The following is a 17,404-nucleotide window of genomic DNA, read 5'->3' as shown; positions in this document are numbered from 1 at the left end:
TATATGTTTTTTAATAGAACCCGTAAGCCTGGACCTTCCTTGCCTCAACTCCGCACATTACAGGGCAGGCCAATAGAATCAGTTTGCTCATATAAATATTTGGGTTTTATATTAGAGGAAAACATGTCTTTTAATTTGCATATTAAACAGTTAGTCACTAAATTGAAATTAAAGCTGGGTTTTTACTTCAGAAACAGTTCCTGCTTTACACAGAAAGCCAAGAAAAAGCTGGTTGAAGCTACCTTTTTGCCGGTTTTAGACTATGGAGACGTGTTTTATAGACACTCCACAAAGACCTTGTTGAAATCGTTGGATTCTGTGTATCATTCAGCATTGAGATTTATAACGCATGCAAAGTACTCTGTTCATCACTGTGTATTATATGAAATGGTCGGTTGGTCCTCACTTAACACAAGAAGGTTCAAACATTGGATGATCTTTGTGTATAAATCAATAACTGGACATACTCCTTTATATTTAACTACACTCTTAACACCTAGTAGATCTGAATACAAGCTAAGATCAAGTAGATACATACTGTATGATGTTCCGCAAATTAAAACAGAGTTTGGCAAAACTGCTTTTAGTTACAGTGCTCCAACTTCATGGAATGAGTTGCAGAACCAGCTAAAACTGGAGGTTTTTATTTCACATATTGAATTCAAGTCTTATCTAAATCAAATTTATCATCATGTTTGTGATTGTTTTAAATAGTGATTTTCTGTATATTTTAATACTTCTGTGCATCCCTGTCTTTTGTTGTTTGTTGTTTGTTAAAGTGTATCCTCTATGTGCTGCCTTCTTGGCCAGGGCTCACTTGTAAAAGAGATTGTAATCTCAATGTGATTTTCTTCCCTGGTAAAATAAAGGTTAAAAAAAAAAAAAAAAAAAAAATTTCAACATCATCCACAGGAGCTGGAGCAACAGCATTATCTGCAAGGGAAGCAGGTAAGGGCAAACGTGACAGATAATCAGCTGGAGCATTTTGAAATGCCTGTACACGTGTGTGGCGAGGGGGGTGTGGTTCAGCGAGGTCTGTAGCGGGAGAGAGAGGAGCGAGATGAGCGGCGCGTAGGTCAAGTGCAAATGACGAACATGTGTCTTGTTGCAGTATTCGGCGTGGAGAGACCGGATATAAGCCGACAGGGAGTGAGAGAGAGAGAGAGAGAGGAGGACTGGAGACTTGTATGCAGCGTGACAGTTACAAGTGAAAGCTGACGACAGCGGGAAGAGTTTATGTGAGCCAGAGAAAGTTGATGACAGCAGGAAAAGATTATGTGAACCAGAGAAAGCTGATGCAGCGGGAAGAGCTTGTGTGAACTGTCAATTAATTTTATTTTGTGCTGTAGCGAAGAGCTACGGTGAACGCGCAGTGGGCGCACCTTTTGTTTATTTTTCTTTTGCTTTAAATAAAGCGCTGTACGAGTCCCAGTCACGCCGACCCTGTCTTCTTCTTTCTCACACACTCTGAACCTCATCACAACGTGATTCATCAGGAAGAAGACCCTCCTCTGAAACTGTATGACCTAAGAACATCAGGCTGGTTTGCCGGAAGAAGCACTCATCTTTATTGAGCTGCAAGCCAGTAGTTTATAGTCTTTGTAAGACTGCTTGGGGTCCTTTGTCACGCATAGACATGTCTTCATAGACATCTTCAGCCGTTTCTTGAAAATACTCAGAAGCTCAGGTTAAGTTAGGCAGGTCATTCCACCAGCAGGAAACAGTCCAGGTAAAGGTCCATGAAAGTGATTTTGTGCCTCTTTGGGATGGTACTACAAGGCACTGTTCACTTGCAGAATGCAAGCTTCTGGAGAGCAGTTCGTAAGCAGAGAAACACAAGACAGGAGTGACAAACTTCATCCATCTTGTTTAGCCATCACTTCCGTTCTCACACATGTTATGCTTTACATCAATTCAAAGTAGAAGTCACAATATAATTCATGCATGAACACAACAACCTGCACATAGAGACAACCACAACAGCCCTGAATGTCAGCAGAGCCATGGAGACAGATCCCCTGTGAAGACCTCGCCAACACAACAGTTATCAGCACCACATATCCTCAGCAAAAAACACAAGAAAAAGACAAGTCAATACTCTGAATGATCAATCCACAATCGGACTTGTGATGCAGCCTGGAATCATAACCACACCATGTTGGTTTGTTTGGCCAGAGGAGAACTGGCCTCCAAACTGAGCCTGGTTTCTCCCAAGGTTTTTTTCTCCATTTCTGTCACAGATGGAGTTTAGGTTCCTAGCTACTGTCACCTCTGGCTGGCTTAGTTGGGGATTTGATTGTACTGACATTATCCGATTAGAAATGAAGTTGGACGATGCCATCACTGTGTTCTCCAGAGCTGCTTAATAGAACTCATTTCATATTTAATGATATTTAAACAGTTATTGAACAGAACTGAATCAAAACTGAGCTGACCTCAGTTGAACAATGATGCTATTTTCTTTTTAGAGCTTCTTTACAGCAGAATTGAACTCTATTTGCATCATTGAATTATTTGTTTCCTGTTTATCCCTGTAAAGCTTCTTTGAAACAGTCTGTATTGTATAAAGCACTATATAAATAAAGGTGACTTGTCGACTTAGTGGAGAAGCCTGAGGTGGAGCTGGAGAGCTGGAGAGCTTAGCCACTGGAGGAGGAAGGACTCTGGGTGGAACCAGATAGTCAATATAGTCAGACAGGACCGGCAGAGAAGGAGAGATTTTGAGGGTGAAGAAAAGGGTGAGACATGGATCTGCAGACTACAAATCAATCAGACAGTAATCAGTTCCTGGCTCTGGGATGGACTGGGCCACAAGCACTGACTCCCGTATGGATCTGGCAGTAGGCTCTAGCTTGGTAATGGAAATATTAGGTTTGTTCGACTTCATGCAGCTCTGCACAGACCGATCAGCGGCTGACTTGAAGCAGTGCATGCCGGTTAGAAATTTTGTCTGACATGATACAGCCACGACACCACGTGACTGACGTATGGCATCAAAGTACCGCGAGACCAATTTGAGAGTAGCCGGAGAACTCAGCCAGTGCAGCTTCTCAAGAGCGGCTGCACAAGCTCTGATGACGACTCAGCTGTTCCACGATTGGCCGGATTCACCGCATGACAACGATCACATGTGTTTCGTGTTTATTTGAACACCTTTATTTCCTCTAAAGCTCACAAATCAGTTATTTATAACATTAAAAAACGTAGACTCCACTTCATTGATAGTAGCTTATGTTGAACTTTATTCTTGTTCAAACAGACGCTGTATGAAGCAGTACATAAAGTATTGAATGAAAATGTCTCTGAAACATCTGTGTGTTATTTGGCAATTATTGCATTTATTTCACTTCAGCTGTGGTAAAGTATGCAAACACCACGTGAGCGGTCACTACGGGAACCAGAAAGTGTCCGACTTCACGTATCCGTTTGCAGCTCCTCCCTGTCTCCGTTTACAGCTCCTCCTCCCTACTCTCGCCAGTCGGTTACATCCAGCCGCAGCCGATGTCGAACACACCTGGTGACTGGCTCAGGCTCCGGGATGGACATGGTGGCTGGCTCGGGAGTGTGCTCTGGCTTGGGGTCCGTGGCTGGCACGGGGCAGATGTCCTTTTCCTCTTCTGCCTCCCTCACAGACGGTGAAGGGTGATGTCCAAACAAGAACTTACAAGAGATTGAACTAAGCTGGGGGTATAAATACACTGAGCAAACAAAAGGAACTAAACTAGGTGTAGGTGACAGCAATATCAAACTATTCACAACTTTCCTGCGAGTCTTAATGGGCGTCACCATGACACTCGATACTTCCTGTTGACGGTATCTCAGTTCCGGTTTAGCCTAACGCTTAATGAAGCTAGCACACAAGGGATACTCGTGTTGCGGTACAAATGGGTGAAACGGATTACTGACAAGTAGTAATGCTGACAGATTAAGCAATGGCTCCTTGTGGCTAAAAAGTGTACCATTGTCGGGTGCACAAACAATACGCGAAAACTGAAGGATTTTATGAATGGGAGCTGTTTCCAACATAAACGGACCCTCTACGCAGAAAGAGTGTTTCTTGTACTTAGAAAAAACTGCAGTACAACTGTATATATTTTTTTAAGTGGTATGTTTATTGTTTTCAATAATTTGAAAATTAATTCGAGAATTAACTTGAATGTGCAGCAATTTGTACAAATAGAGATTATGTAGGCCTACTATATTTGTTGTAGCCATTAAATATGAGCATTTAGTTTAATATTTGTTCAAATATTATAATGTTATTTTTCCCATCTATGTTGATTATGAAAAGTGAACACCGTGATAGGATGCATCGGGAGACATAGGGCCCCATTTTTAAAGATCTGAAACGCAAGTATCAAAGCGCAAAGCGCAAGTAACTTTGTGGGTGGGTCTTGGCGCTGTTGCTGTTTTCCCGGCGGGATAAATGACTCTTGCGCCAGGCGCAAATCTAAAATGGGTTGGTCTGAAGTAGCTTCATTATTCATAGGTGTGGTTTGGGCGTAACGTGAAATAAACCAATCAGAGCGTCATCTCACATTCCCTTTAAGAGCAGGCGCGCTTGTTCTAAAGCGGATTCCTATTATAACGGCGGATTTGCCAGGAGCGGTTCACAGCCGAGGAGAGCAACGCTCTCGTCAGGGACGTTGGGGATGGAGAAACACACCCAAATTAACTTCGGTTAAAAAGGCGTATGATAATTTGGGTAAATGTGTAAGCTAGATGTATGATATATAATAAATTGTATATCTATCTATCTATCTATCTATCTATCTATCTATCGTAATAATGTATGATTTGCAAAAATGAAAACTGCTGCTTCTGTGTAGATGAGAGAATCAAAGTGTATGCGTGTTGTGCACACGCTACATTGATTATGGCCAAGCATGCGCCCTTAAAATAGCACATGAATAAAATGCGCAACGCGCCACTGACTTTAAACTATTTTTTCCTGGTTAGTGGCGCAACTGTTTTCTTAACCTGCAAAATAGCATGAAGGAACGTTTGCGCCTGAACACGCCTCCTTTTTTGCGCTGAACCTCCCAGGGAGCGCAAGTTCATTCCCTAGTTTAGCGACATGCTTCTGTGGAGGGAAAAACGCGCTTTGCGCGGGTGCAAAATAGGAATGATACATGCGTCAGTGTACAAAGTCAATTGCGCTGGGTGCAAGATAGGGCCCATAGAGTGGGTCAGACATTATTTTGTTAATGGGTCAGACATGATTAAACTTAATTTTCTTCATTAAGTTTTGTTTTGTAGAAAGCCTTTCTTTCAGGGCCGGCGCTCCGCACACGCACATCACTCACTGCGCGTAGGGCACCAAGTGCTTGGGGGGCACCAAAAAATCTGGATCGTGAAAAATCATCACAATAGGGTACTAGTATAAATAACAAATAAAATATGTCTAAAGCATGTTAATATTGGGTTTAAGTGGTCGTTCAATGAGGCCTATTATATGTTGATCCGACGAAGACTATGTGTGTATTTAAGTGGTCCAGTGGTAGAATTTTTGCCAAGCGTGTCAGAGGTTCTGAGTTCTAATCCGCACTCATATAGTTTTTTTTTTTTTTCCTCATCAAAACCGATTATGTTTTTTAGTGGTTGTATATCAGGCAGGGACACTTTTTGTGCTTTTTGTTTTCTAATTGTACCGGAGCGAATAGAGAGTCTCTCCACAACGGATTGAAACGCGCGTCTGAGTGAAGGCTGTGCGCGAGCCAGAAACAAACATAGTATCCGCGCCACTGATCGCTCGGCAACGAGCACTTTGATCAGTTGATTTAAAAAAACAACACATTTCAGCGCTAGATCGACTCTTATTTAAAAAACGAATTAAATGAATGCTCTGCTGGTTAACTGGAGATGTTTTGTTTGTTTGTATTGGTACATTCGTGCCGCGAGATGTTTCAAAAGTGGTGGGGACATGTGCTACCCGCAAATTACGCCTATGCATGTCCAGGGGCGTCGCTATAGTAGTGCAAAAGATCCGGGGCTTTAGCCCTGCATGGCTAATATATATATATATATATTTTTAAACTTTGAAACTGCAATTAGAAGAAAAAAAAAAAAAAAAAAAAACACAATCTCAGTGTTTGTATATTTTCATATTCACAGAGTTGTCAAATTATGTACAGAATTATTATATTGTGCCTGACCTTTGCACTTTTAACTTTCTGTGTTTACATTGTTCAGTTCCAAATCTGTGTTTTTAGTAATTGTGGTGGTATTTGGTATTTATAATTTTAACCTTTATATTATTTATTTCTTTTCATGTTTGGTGCCATTGTTAATGTAAAATTATTTATTTGCAGCAGTTATTTTGGAAGTAAAGAGAACCTAACTAAGAAATTCTGAATGGTTGTTATCCCCTTGGTGGTGGGGGGGGGGGGGGGGGCACAACCAAGCATTTGTGCTTAGGGCACCCAAATGGCTAGCGCCGGCCCTGCTTTCTTTAAAGTGAATTTAGTTTTGTATAAATTGCATCTTAATTTTAATAAAGTTTTCATCAACCAATTGCCTGGATTTAATATAGCAGACAATATAAATCATGACATGGAGGCGCCGCGGTCACTTGCATTGCACGTGAACAAATGCGCATCTCATCATAAATTAACCGAAACTCAGACATGAGAAATATAGCCTATCTAAAGAAAGCTTTAAATGCCTTTAACGAAACAATTCAAAATGAAAAGGGCTACTCTCTGATTATGTAATCCAAGATGTGCATTTCTCTCTAGGCCAGGCCCGGAGTGGGTAATCGGGAGAATCGGTAGAATTCCCGGTGGGCCGCTTCACTTTCCGGCCGGCCGGCCGAGGTTTTTTTTTTTTTTTTGTAACGTTTGAGTCTATCTTCTCTTTTAAACATGTTCCGCATTCTGACACCGCAGCGCGCAGCCTCTGCATGGGTTGTACCATATGAGGGAGATCTCCCCTCCCATAGAGTTGGTTGGGTCCATAGCCCGTCTTTTCCAAATCGTTTTCTCTCAGGAAGGCTACCGCGGCACCGCCGGCGCCTACTGATAAGATAGCTGGGTCAGCCCTACGTAACGGTTCGCTTCAGGGAGGATGGATGGTAGGAAGAGACCGAGGGGGGGCTGAAAAAGCCAGATTAAAAAAAAGAAAGGCATTGGAGGAGGATGCTGCCAAATGTGTTAAACTTACCGAGTTATTTTCAAGAGGACAAACACAAGTGGCAACAGGTAAAGAGAGATAATGTTAGGCCTATGATTAGCATTAGCAAAGTAATTATTCTGCTAATACCAGGTAGAGAGGATACCAGAGTAAACAATATGAATTAAAGTTATAATAACCCTCAGGTTGTGTTCAAAACCCTATAACACCTTTTTTGTTCTTGGTCAAAAATGTCCGGGCTACAAAAAATAGCTTATAAATCACTTGTTATGCTATATAATCTAAATTTTGGATTCAATCTTTTTGTCAACTTGTTTTCTTTCAAATAGGCCTGGTTTTATATTTCTATTTGCATCTGAATAATAATAGGCCTCATTTATCTGAGAGTAGGTATCATGTTTTTTGAGTAAAAAAGCATTATTTTTGAATAAATTTGGAAATATTAAATAAAATATGAAAAAAATTGGCAATGACGGCCCACATGAGATCTCATTCCAACAAATCCGGCCTACTGTCTAATCTGAGTCTGACACCCCTGGTATATGTCCTTCTGTCCTATTTGTCATGCAAATAGGTGAGTCAGATGCTGAAAGAGCAGATATAGAGACAGCATCCAGTGAGGCAACAGCCCTGCAAGAGATTACAGAGGCACAGGCAGATGCAAGTGTAGATGAGGAAGCCAGTCATTTTGATTATTTTGCTCGTCCTCAAGCACAGGATCTAGACACATTTTTCAATTACCATCCTCAGCAGCCCACAAAACACCACCTACTAGCTAAAGTTTTTCACAGCAAGCATGGTACCAACCGTAAGTCAAGTCAAGTCAAGTCAGAATTTATTTATATAGCACCATTTATACAGACAAGCTGACCAATGTGCTTTACAAAGCAATAAAATATCACACAACAGACAGAGCAATAAAAATTAAAAGACAAGTTACGAGTTATTAAAAGCAATTGAATAAAAGTGTGTTTTCAAGCGTGACTTGAAAACTGACAAATCAGATGCAGAACGAACATGATTAGGCAAGCTATTCCATAGTGTCGGGCCCGCAATGGCAAAGGCACGATAACCTCTGTGTTTTAGCCTGTACCGTGGTATAGATAAAAGTTTCTGTGTACCTGACCTAAGATCTCTGGAGGGATTGTAATACTCTAGAAGCTCAGATAGATAGAGGGGAGCTAGGTTATTTAGGCATTTATAGACAAATAAAAGAATTTTAAAATCAACCCTAAAGCGAACCGGCAACCAGTGAAGGGATGCTAAGATCGGGGTAATATGTTCACGTTTGCGAATGCCATTTAAAAGTCTTGCTGCTGCATTTTGGACTATTTGAAGACGTGTTAGAGTTGTTGAATTTATTCCATAATATAAAGAATTACAATAGTCCAGTCGAGATGACAGGAAAGCATGTATCACCCATTCAAAAGCTTGGGGACATAAAAAAGGCTTAACTTTAGTCAGCATACGTAGATGGAAAAAACAGGATCTGACAACAGAATTCACTTGCTTATCTAGTTTCAAAAAACTATCTAATGAGACACCAAGATTTTTCACACAGGTGTTTACTGGCAAAGAAAGTGTATATGCTTCAGGGAGGTGGTTTAAACTACTTTTAGAAGGACCAAAGAGTATAAGTTCTGTTTTATTTTCATTTAATTTTAGGAAATTTGCAGACATCCACTTCTTTATTTCGTCTAAGCATGCCGACAGGTGCTCGAATGAATTTTTTCCTGCCCGTTTAATAGGGACATAAATCTGAATGTCATCTGCATAGCAGTGAAACGACACATCATATTTTTTAAATATGGATCCCAGAGGGAGCATATATAGGGAAAAGAGCGTAGGGGCCAGGACATAGAGGAGCCAAAACGGACAGAGAATCTTCGATCGGTTAAGTATGAACTAAACCAATTTAATACTGTTCCTTTCAGCCCCACATCATATTCAAGTCTCGACAAAAGAATATCATGGTCCACCATATCAAAAGCAGAGCTAAGATCTAAGAGCATTAAAATTATAGAATCTCCAGCATCTGTTGTCAGATAGATATCATTAAAAACCTTCAGTAGTGCTGATTCGGTGCTGTGGAGTGCTCGAAAGCCAGATTGAAATTTCTCATATATAGAATGTAAATTTAAATAAGAATGTAGTTGATTTGATACAACTTTTTCTAAAATTTTTGAAATAAAAGGCAAATTAGAGATAGGCCTATAGTTATTCAGAACAGCAGGATCTAGATCTGGTTTCTTGATCGATGGAAGTACTAAGGCATTTTTGAGATCAGCTGGAAAGATCCCTAAACTAAGTGATTTATTAACAATGGTGAGTAAGCTTGGTCCTAATGTGTCAAAAAGTTGAATTAAACTACGAGGTGGAATAATATCTAATGAACAAATTGTAGGCCTAAGATGGGTAATAATTTCTTGTAGATGTGAAATAGAAATAAGATCAAATTCATGACAGACTGAGTGGTAAGTGGTTGACATACAGTGAAAAAACACAATCACTGTATTGTTCTGTGTGTTTGGCATTTGCACCTGCTGCAAGTGAAAGTCCTTTCATAAAGGGAGGTATGAAAACATGGAAACATGTTCATCAGCGGATAGAAGAGCATGAGAAAAGTAAGATCCACAGAGACAGTGTTGATGCTTACTTTCTGTTGGCTAAAAGGGCAGATATAAAAAGCCTTCTGGCAGACAAACAAATGTCTTTACATCATGAGCAGGTGAAGAAGAAGCGTCAGGTGATGGAACGCATAATAGATGTGATAAAAGTCATAGGCAAATGTGGACTTAGTTACAGAGGGGATAAAGCAGAGGCTGCTTATACACTAGAAAATACTGCAGTCAATCATGGCAACTTTCTAGAGTTGGTAATACTTTTGAGTCGTTATGATCTGTGCCTTCAACAGCACATTAGCAGTTGTATAAAAGGTAGAGGATCTCTTGTGACTCTGCTATCAAAGGACATTGTTGGGAAAGTTGTGGATGCTCTCAGCCAGGTCATAAAGGGCACAATTTCAGATGAGGTTAGAGAGGCGGGTCTGTTTTCGGTTCAGATCGATACAACCCAAGATGTCACATCAAAGGACCAGTGTGCTATCATTGTCAGATATGTCACAGATGTAGTTCATGAGCGGTTGGTTGCTGTGGTGAACTGTGAAAAATCCACAGGTAAACATCTGACACAGCTACTAAAGAACACATTGGACAAACCTGGCATTGATATGGGCATGTGTGTGGGCAACTCCACTGATGGAGCAGCAAATATGCAGGGACCGTATAAAGGGTTCTCTGCATTCCTGTCTGAACAGTCTCCAAAACAAATTCATGTCTGGTGTTATGCCCATGTTTTAAATTTGGTACTGGCAGACACAACAGGCAGTGTCATAGAGAGTGCATCTCTCTTCTCACTTCTAAATGATGTGGTAGTTTTCCTCAGGGAGTCTTATAAACGCATGCAGACTTGGGAAGAGACCAGTGAGGACACACATCACAGGAGACTGAGCCCAATAGGGGAAACCAGGTGGTGGGCTAAGGATCAGGCTCTCACTAAGGTCTTTGGGTCTTTTGGTAATCCCCAGGATGCATTGTTTGTTGACCTGCTGCTGACTCTAGCCTCTGTTGAGAAGGATGGAAGTATGAAGTCAACAGTGAGGGTAAAAGCAAAGGGATTAATTGAAAATCTTCTGAAATATGAGATTATTCTTATTGCTCAAACTTTCCTTCGCATTTTCCAACATACATCCCCCCTTTCCAAGTACCTACAGACACATGGAGTGGATATTTTGTCAGCTCAGCGTCTGGTTGAGGGGACAAAGGATAACCTCAAAAAATATGTCAGGGACTTTGAGGGAGTGAAAGTGGCAGCTGATAAGTTTGTGAGTTGGGCCAATGACAAGCTGGAAGAGATGGACAACTATGAACTACTTGTGCAGACTGCACTTCCAGAGAAGCGTGTCCGAAAAAAGAAAAGAATGCCAGGAGAGCTTTTAGATGATGAACCAGTAACCTCATCTGATTCTGCCTTTGAGGTGAATGTCCATAATGTTATTCTGGACACTGTGGCAGGTAGCATAGATAGAAGGTTTTCAACAAATGCAAAACTTGCCTCAGATTTTGCTTGTCTTGACCCCAAAAACTTTCCTGAAATAAAGAGAAATGGGCTCCCTAACTCAGCACTCCAGGAAATCAGCAAATGTCTGCTTAGGTTTGATGACAGAGCTACTGTTAGCACATTACAAACTGAGCTTTCTAGCCTGGCATACCAGTGGGACAGACTGAAACAGTCCTCTCTTGAAGGTTATACTGTCAGGACATGTAGTAAGGTGACACAGGAAGGTCAGGAGGATAGTGGCGGACTGCCATATATGGAAGAACCAAAGATGGAACTTGAAAGCAGGACCTGTTCCTCCTGCAAAAACTGTGCCATTTGTGTCCATTTAATACTCTCGCAGTATAACCTCCTCACAGATGCTTATCATGTGATTGGGTTAGCATATAAGTTTCTGTTGACTTTGTCCATCACGCAGGTTGCATGTGAGAGAAGCTTCTCAACTTTAAAGTTTGTGAAGAATAGGCTACGAAGCTCATTGAGTCAGGACAACTTGGAGGCTTTTATGTTGATGTGCACAGAGAAGGAAATCCACATGTCTATAAGCAACGATACAGTTATTGATAAAGTGGCTGAAACCAGTGCACTGCTTAGGCGGCTACTGATGCTGTAGATGCTGTAGATGCTGTAGATGCTGTTGGTGCTGTAAACAGTTCAATTTGCCTCTTTGTGGAAGAGTGTTTCAAATGCTTTCTTTATTTCTTTCTGCTTTTGTTAATTTATCAACCTATCCTTGTGGAATAGTGGAATATTTTTTTTGTTAACTTATCATCTTAAGTGAATTATTGTTTAACCTTTAAATTATTTTTTTGTTGAACCATAGTATTAATAAAAACTACACAATAGTAAGAGCTGAACTGTTGCTTCATTTATCCAATTTGGAAAAAGTGCTAATTTAGAATTCCACCATGGAAAAGGTGGGCCGGTCTTTGGCCTGAAACTCCCGGGCTGAAAAGTGGTCCCACTCGGGCCCTGCTCTAGGCTATAGCCTAGGCGCGTTCACTACAGAGATGGCGATCGCCAACTTCATCTTTGCAGCAGACACTGACAGAAAAGACTAGTTTATTAACAAAAATCAATGCACGCGTGTCACCCGATTTACAAATGTTCATCTTGCTTGTTACACGCACACTCGGCACACATATTATGTCGAAATAACGAGAAATTGTGTAATATATCTAGCACCCCCTTAGCACATTAAAAAATTATCTCGCGTCGCCCCTCGTTATAACAGCCCAGTATTAAAAATGGTTGGGTCTAAATCGGGCTCATAATTACAGTTAATGTGTCGGGCCGGGCTCGGACACAACGGGCTCAGGTAGGGTCGGGCTTGATTTTTTGGGCCCGATCTAAGCTCTACTCGTCATTACCCAAGAAAGTTGTTTGGGCTTGTTGAGGCTCTCTGATAGCAGTATCTTCAGGCTAACGTAAACCAGAAGTTCGTTACCGGCTTGTTCTACGTTGCCATAGCGATCATGGGAAAGGTCAGAGTTCGGGAAAGTTGTGAATAGAAACAACTGAGGGCATAATCAGTAACCAAGGAAACCAAAACTAAACAGAGCGGAGAAACAGGAACTAAAGGAAACAAAACAGAATGTCAAAATAAAAGTCCACAGAATTTTTTTTCCATTTTTTTAATTTTATTTTATAGCCAGGTGCCACTACTGTCACAGAAGTTACATACTTCACCTTCACCTGATAGAGGAAAATGTACAACAGGAAATTATCCAATGGAATGAATATTTGTAGACACAGGGAAATAAGTTAACAAGTTATCTTGACTGGTTATAATGTCTATATTGACTTTCCTCGTCTCTAAATTATCACACCCAAACAAGTTCAGTGTTTGATGTATAGATAAAGACTGTATTTGCCTGTATCTACAATTCAATTGGATATTTTCCTTAATTTCCTTGTTAATAAGTAAAAGGATAATTCCGGTATTTAACACTTTGAGTCTATTTTGTAGTTTGTTTTGGATGAACAAGAGTGGTGGACAAAGAAATTTTGACAATGGTTCCTGTCTCGACTTTTTGACTATTTTAGAATTGCCCATGACCACTTTAGAATGGGAGTCTATGGCCATGCACAAACATGTCCTTAAAACAACCCTTAACGTTCGTTTTCAAAACTGTGCAACTCACCGCGTGGTTAGTGGTGTTCGTTGATGTTCCAAAACAAGTAGCGTAGCGAAATACAGTTTCTGTCGTGTTTTATTTGTCATTTTGTAAAATCCCATTGATTTCTGTTGGAGGACTCATTGCTCGTTGATATTACTGCGCTACCGGGAACGGAAAAGACGCTTCAGACTCAAATATTGAGCGGAAGTTTATACGCGGTTGTGAGATATCTGAAAAAATACTTCCACTATAGAAAAATAAATGGATTGAAATCATACATTGCGCCGATATATTTGTTTTCAATCATCAACGAACACCACTAACCACTCGGTGAGTTGCACAGTTTTGAAAACGAACGTTAAGGGTTGTTTTAAGGACATGTTTGTGCATGGCCATAGACTCCCATTCTAAAGTGGTCATGGGCAATATTAAAATAGTCAAAAAGTCGAGACAGGAACCATTGTCAAAATGTCTTTGTCCACCACTCTTGTTCATTCAAAACAAACTACAAAATAGACTCAAAGTGTTAAAATGTCTATATTGACTTTCCTCATCTCTAACATATCACACCCAAACAAGTTCAGTGATTGATGTACAGATAAAGACTGTATTTGCCTGTATCTACAATTTAATTGGATATTTTCCCTTTAGAAGCCCCCCCCCCCCCCCCAAACATATTTTGGCTATTTAAATGACCCCTCAACAGCATTTGCCAACATTGGATGCAAATTTCTAGTACCTGTATCGCAGAAGAGAAGAATCCACACTGACTGCTGAATTCTGATCTATCAAGAGAAGGTTGTCTTCATTTAATTAATATTAATTTAATATTCATTATGTTTTATCCTTACTCATATTGAACTCACTTATATTAATGATTTATGATTATGAACAGAGCAATGAAGGTTTTTCAGAGCATCCTGCTACTCGTCAGCTGCCAGTTCCTTCCCACTCTGGGTAAGCTATGTGATTTGGTAAAATAAATATATACATATATTAAAAATCCATTTTAAAATAAATATTTTTTGCTAGTTTTTTATATAAAAGTATATAATTCATTTGTGAAAGTGTCTATTTGTACTCATTTTGCATCATGTTTTCACAGCTTTTAACTGTGAAGTGATGAGTGGCACACTGAAGCAGATAGACGCTGGATCTGGTTTAGTGGTTGGAGTGAACAATCAAAATGAAGCGTTTGTCCTAATTGATAATGTCTTCACAAAGTTTGGCACGTCTCTAAAGCACCTCAGTGTTGGCCCTGCTGGTCTGCTCGGGGTGGGTGCAGCTGACAAGATCTTCAAGTTGCGGGGTGGCAGTTTTGAACAGATTGGAGGTAAGAGACTGACTTTGTAGAGCGTAAAATTACAGAAATCACAAGATATGTTTAATAGGTTATTAATGTTTGTGATTTTAGTTTGGAGTCATTGTTTTAAAGGAACTGTGTGTAGGAATTTTTTTGAATTGAATATTTTGCATTCAAACGAATAATGCTCTCCAGCGCCTCACTTTTTCAAATGCGCGTTGCATCTACGGTAGCCGTTATGTACCAAAAAGCTATGACAGGATGTCTTATAATAGCACTTCGAGTTTTTCTTCGGGTGAACAGGTTTGTTATTTAAAACAAACTGAAACTTGAAACAACGAAAAAAAAGAATGCTACAGTATGAATTACTGACTGTGAAAAACATTAACTATGGTTGTTAGTAGTAATGCCTTCTTTACTCGTTATATTTTTTGAAGTACGTGCATTGTTAGATATCATCATCATCAGCGCATTCTCTAACGTTACTCAATAGCTGCTATTCATCAAAGAGCCTGTTTAACTTTTAACTATAAATGTTCTACTGTCTATATAATAAAGTACACAACCAAGCAATGAAAAAAAAGCTTGTAATTAAGACCGTAACATTGACTTACCTGTCGAGAAGAAAGCAGGCAACTTCAGCGTCTCTTTTGAAAGCTTTCTCCTGCATTAGCTATCCCGACAATAACCCTTGTTTTTGTAATCTCCGGTCACGTTTCCTTTTACGGTCGATTTTGGACTTTTTCGACGACGAGGACTCATCCTGTGACTCAGCATATGTATGAATGAACGGTGTATAAATAACCGTACAGTGCAGCCTTTTAAACTTGCCGCGGCAGTGACAAGCGCCTCTAACTGCTCTGCTCCTCCACTTCTGCTGGCTTCAGTCACGTGACGCTGGCTCTGAACGAAAATGTGTTGTGGAAACGCGTTGGCCTAGTACTTTTTGTCCCTCTCTGCTATTATAGTTTTTCAAGATGGCGGATCTACATGGAAGCCTCCGTGGACCTACCCGTCCCATGTATACAAAGATAATAAATTCTTCGTTTACGAGAATTAGTCTGATCATTGGCATAGGTATTTGTACACCATTGAGGGCATATTTATTAATTAAAATATTGATTTTAGATAATAAAATACTTAAAAATTTACACATAGTCCCTTTAAAACCACAGTTCCAATAACCTTATTGTTATTCTTCCAGTTCAACTGACTAATCTTTCATCCAACCTGTTGATTGTACTGTTAGGCCTTCTCAAACAGGTGGATGCTGGAGGTGTTGAGATCGTTGCAGGTGTCAATGTGAATGATAACATATTCTGCTTAAATATGGATGCTAACAACAAATGGACACCAAAAAATATTACTTGGGTTTCAATTTTTGGAAAGCTGAAGTATTTCAGCTGTGGCCCGTACAGCTGTTGGGGAGTGAACAGCGCTGACCAAATCTACATATTGAAGGTGACGTCACAATGTTAAATACAAGGCCATGAGTTCAAGTTTAAATACACCAGGTTTTTAACATTAAAGTAGACATCACACACATGTTTGATTTTCTGACATAACTAAAGAAATAAAGAAACTGGTGTGGAAGCAGCAGTTAATTCATGTGATTTTATTATGATTGACTGGTTTGTGTCTCTTTGGGTCTGGTGCAGGATGTGTCTAGTAATAACTGTTCCGGGTTGTTATCCGGCTTTGTGAATATTCCTGGACTTCTGTCCATGATTGAAGTAGCAACTGATGGCAGTGTCTTTGGTGTCAACTCTCAAGGGAACTTATGGCAAAGGTGAACTGAACCTTCATCATATTAAATGTTGCATGAACAAAAGTGATTATTAATTTTCTGATATAAATCAAATGCTAATCAAATGCAAATTAAAGAAACGATAATTTTGCAGAACTGGTGTCACTCGATCCATCCCCGCTGGCACAGACTGGATCCAGATGTTTGTGTGTCCCAATAACCACAAGCATGTGAGCTTTGACCTGGGAATTCTGTGGGTCGTCTGTGTTGACGGCTCTATCCGTAGATGTACTTTATAGTCTGTTATGAGTCACTGCAGCAACAGAGGAGCTCAATCATTAACAGAAACCTCAAAGTAATCAGTCATTATTAACAGAAATCTAAAAGTTTGATTAATCTCTTTTCTTTTCTCTTGAATCAATAAAGCATTATGATAGCATCTTATCAGTGTTGTTTCTTTTGTGTATCATTTTGTTCAGTGGTTCTCCAACTGAAAAAAAAAAAAAAAAAAAAACGTTTCATGTTTTATTTCTAATGTCTGATTAGAAAACATTTTTTTGCCTATAATTTCTATAATAGTTGTCACATTTTTAAAAGTTGCAGGAAGTTATTAGTGAAGGATCTAATGATTCAAACTAACAAATTGTGTTTGTGCAGCTTCAAGAGAGAAAACATTCATATGTTTAACTTTTATGTTGTTTCTTTATCTGTCACATAATTTTCTATATACATACACTAATGTAGCAATTTGTATATTAATGGCTGTAACACAGTTCATTGTTGTGGGAAGAAGGAGGTGGGAACCTGCCAAACATTTAAAGATATTTAATAATAAAGTAAACATACAAAACGAAAGTAAAGGCAGCAGCACCTCACGGACGACTGCTGCCACATATAATAAAACAGAAACATAAAAGTCCAGGCCTGGCCTCTCTTGTTCTTCACTGTCGTTGCTCCTCCTTCCGCTCCTCTGTGAGAGATACAAGA

General features: G+C 39.8%; 1 protein-coding gene across 1 annotated transcript; it reads left to right on the top strand.

Annotated features, from left to right (window-relative positions):
- Positions 1 to 14,266: 14,266 nt before the first annotated feature.
- On the top strand, positions 14,267 to 16,716 carry LOC308691868 (fish-egg lectin-like; the record flags this gene model as incomplete). Its single annotated transcript, XM_081367429.1, has 5 exons — positions 14,267 to 14,324; positions 14,473 to 14,700; positions 15,875 to 16,131; positions 16,329 to 16,459; positions 16,572 to 16,716. 5 exons carry the CDS (start codon positions 14,267 to 14,269, stop codon positions 16,714 to 16,716), a joined length of 819 nt encoding a protein of 272 aa, XP_081223555.1.
- Positions 16,717 to 17,404: the final 688 nt, after the last annotated feature.

Source organism: Scardinius erythrophthalmus (assembly GCF_964197995.2).
Source record: "Scardinius erythrophthalmus genome assembly, chromosome: 6".
Classification (NCBI taxonomy): domain Eukaryota; kingdom Metazoa; phylum Chordata; class Actinopteri; order Cypriniformes; family Leuciscidae; genus Scardinius; species Scardinius erythrophthalmus.
This window is presented reverse-complemented; position numbering and strand designations above follow the sequence as displayed.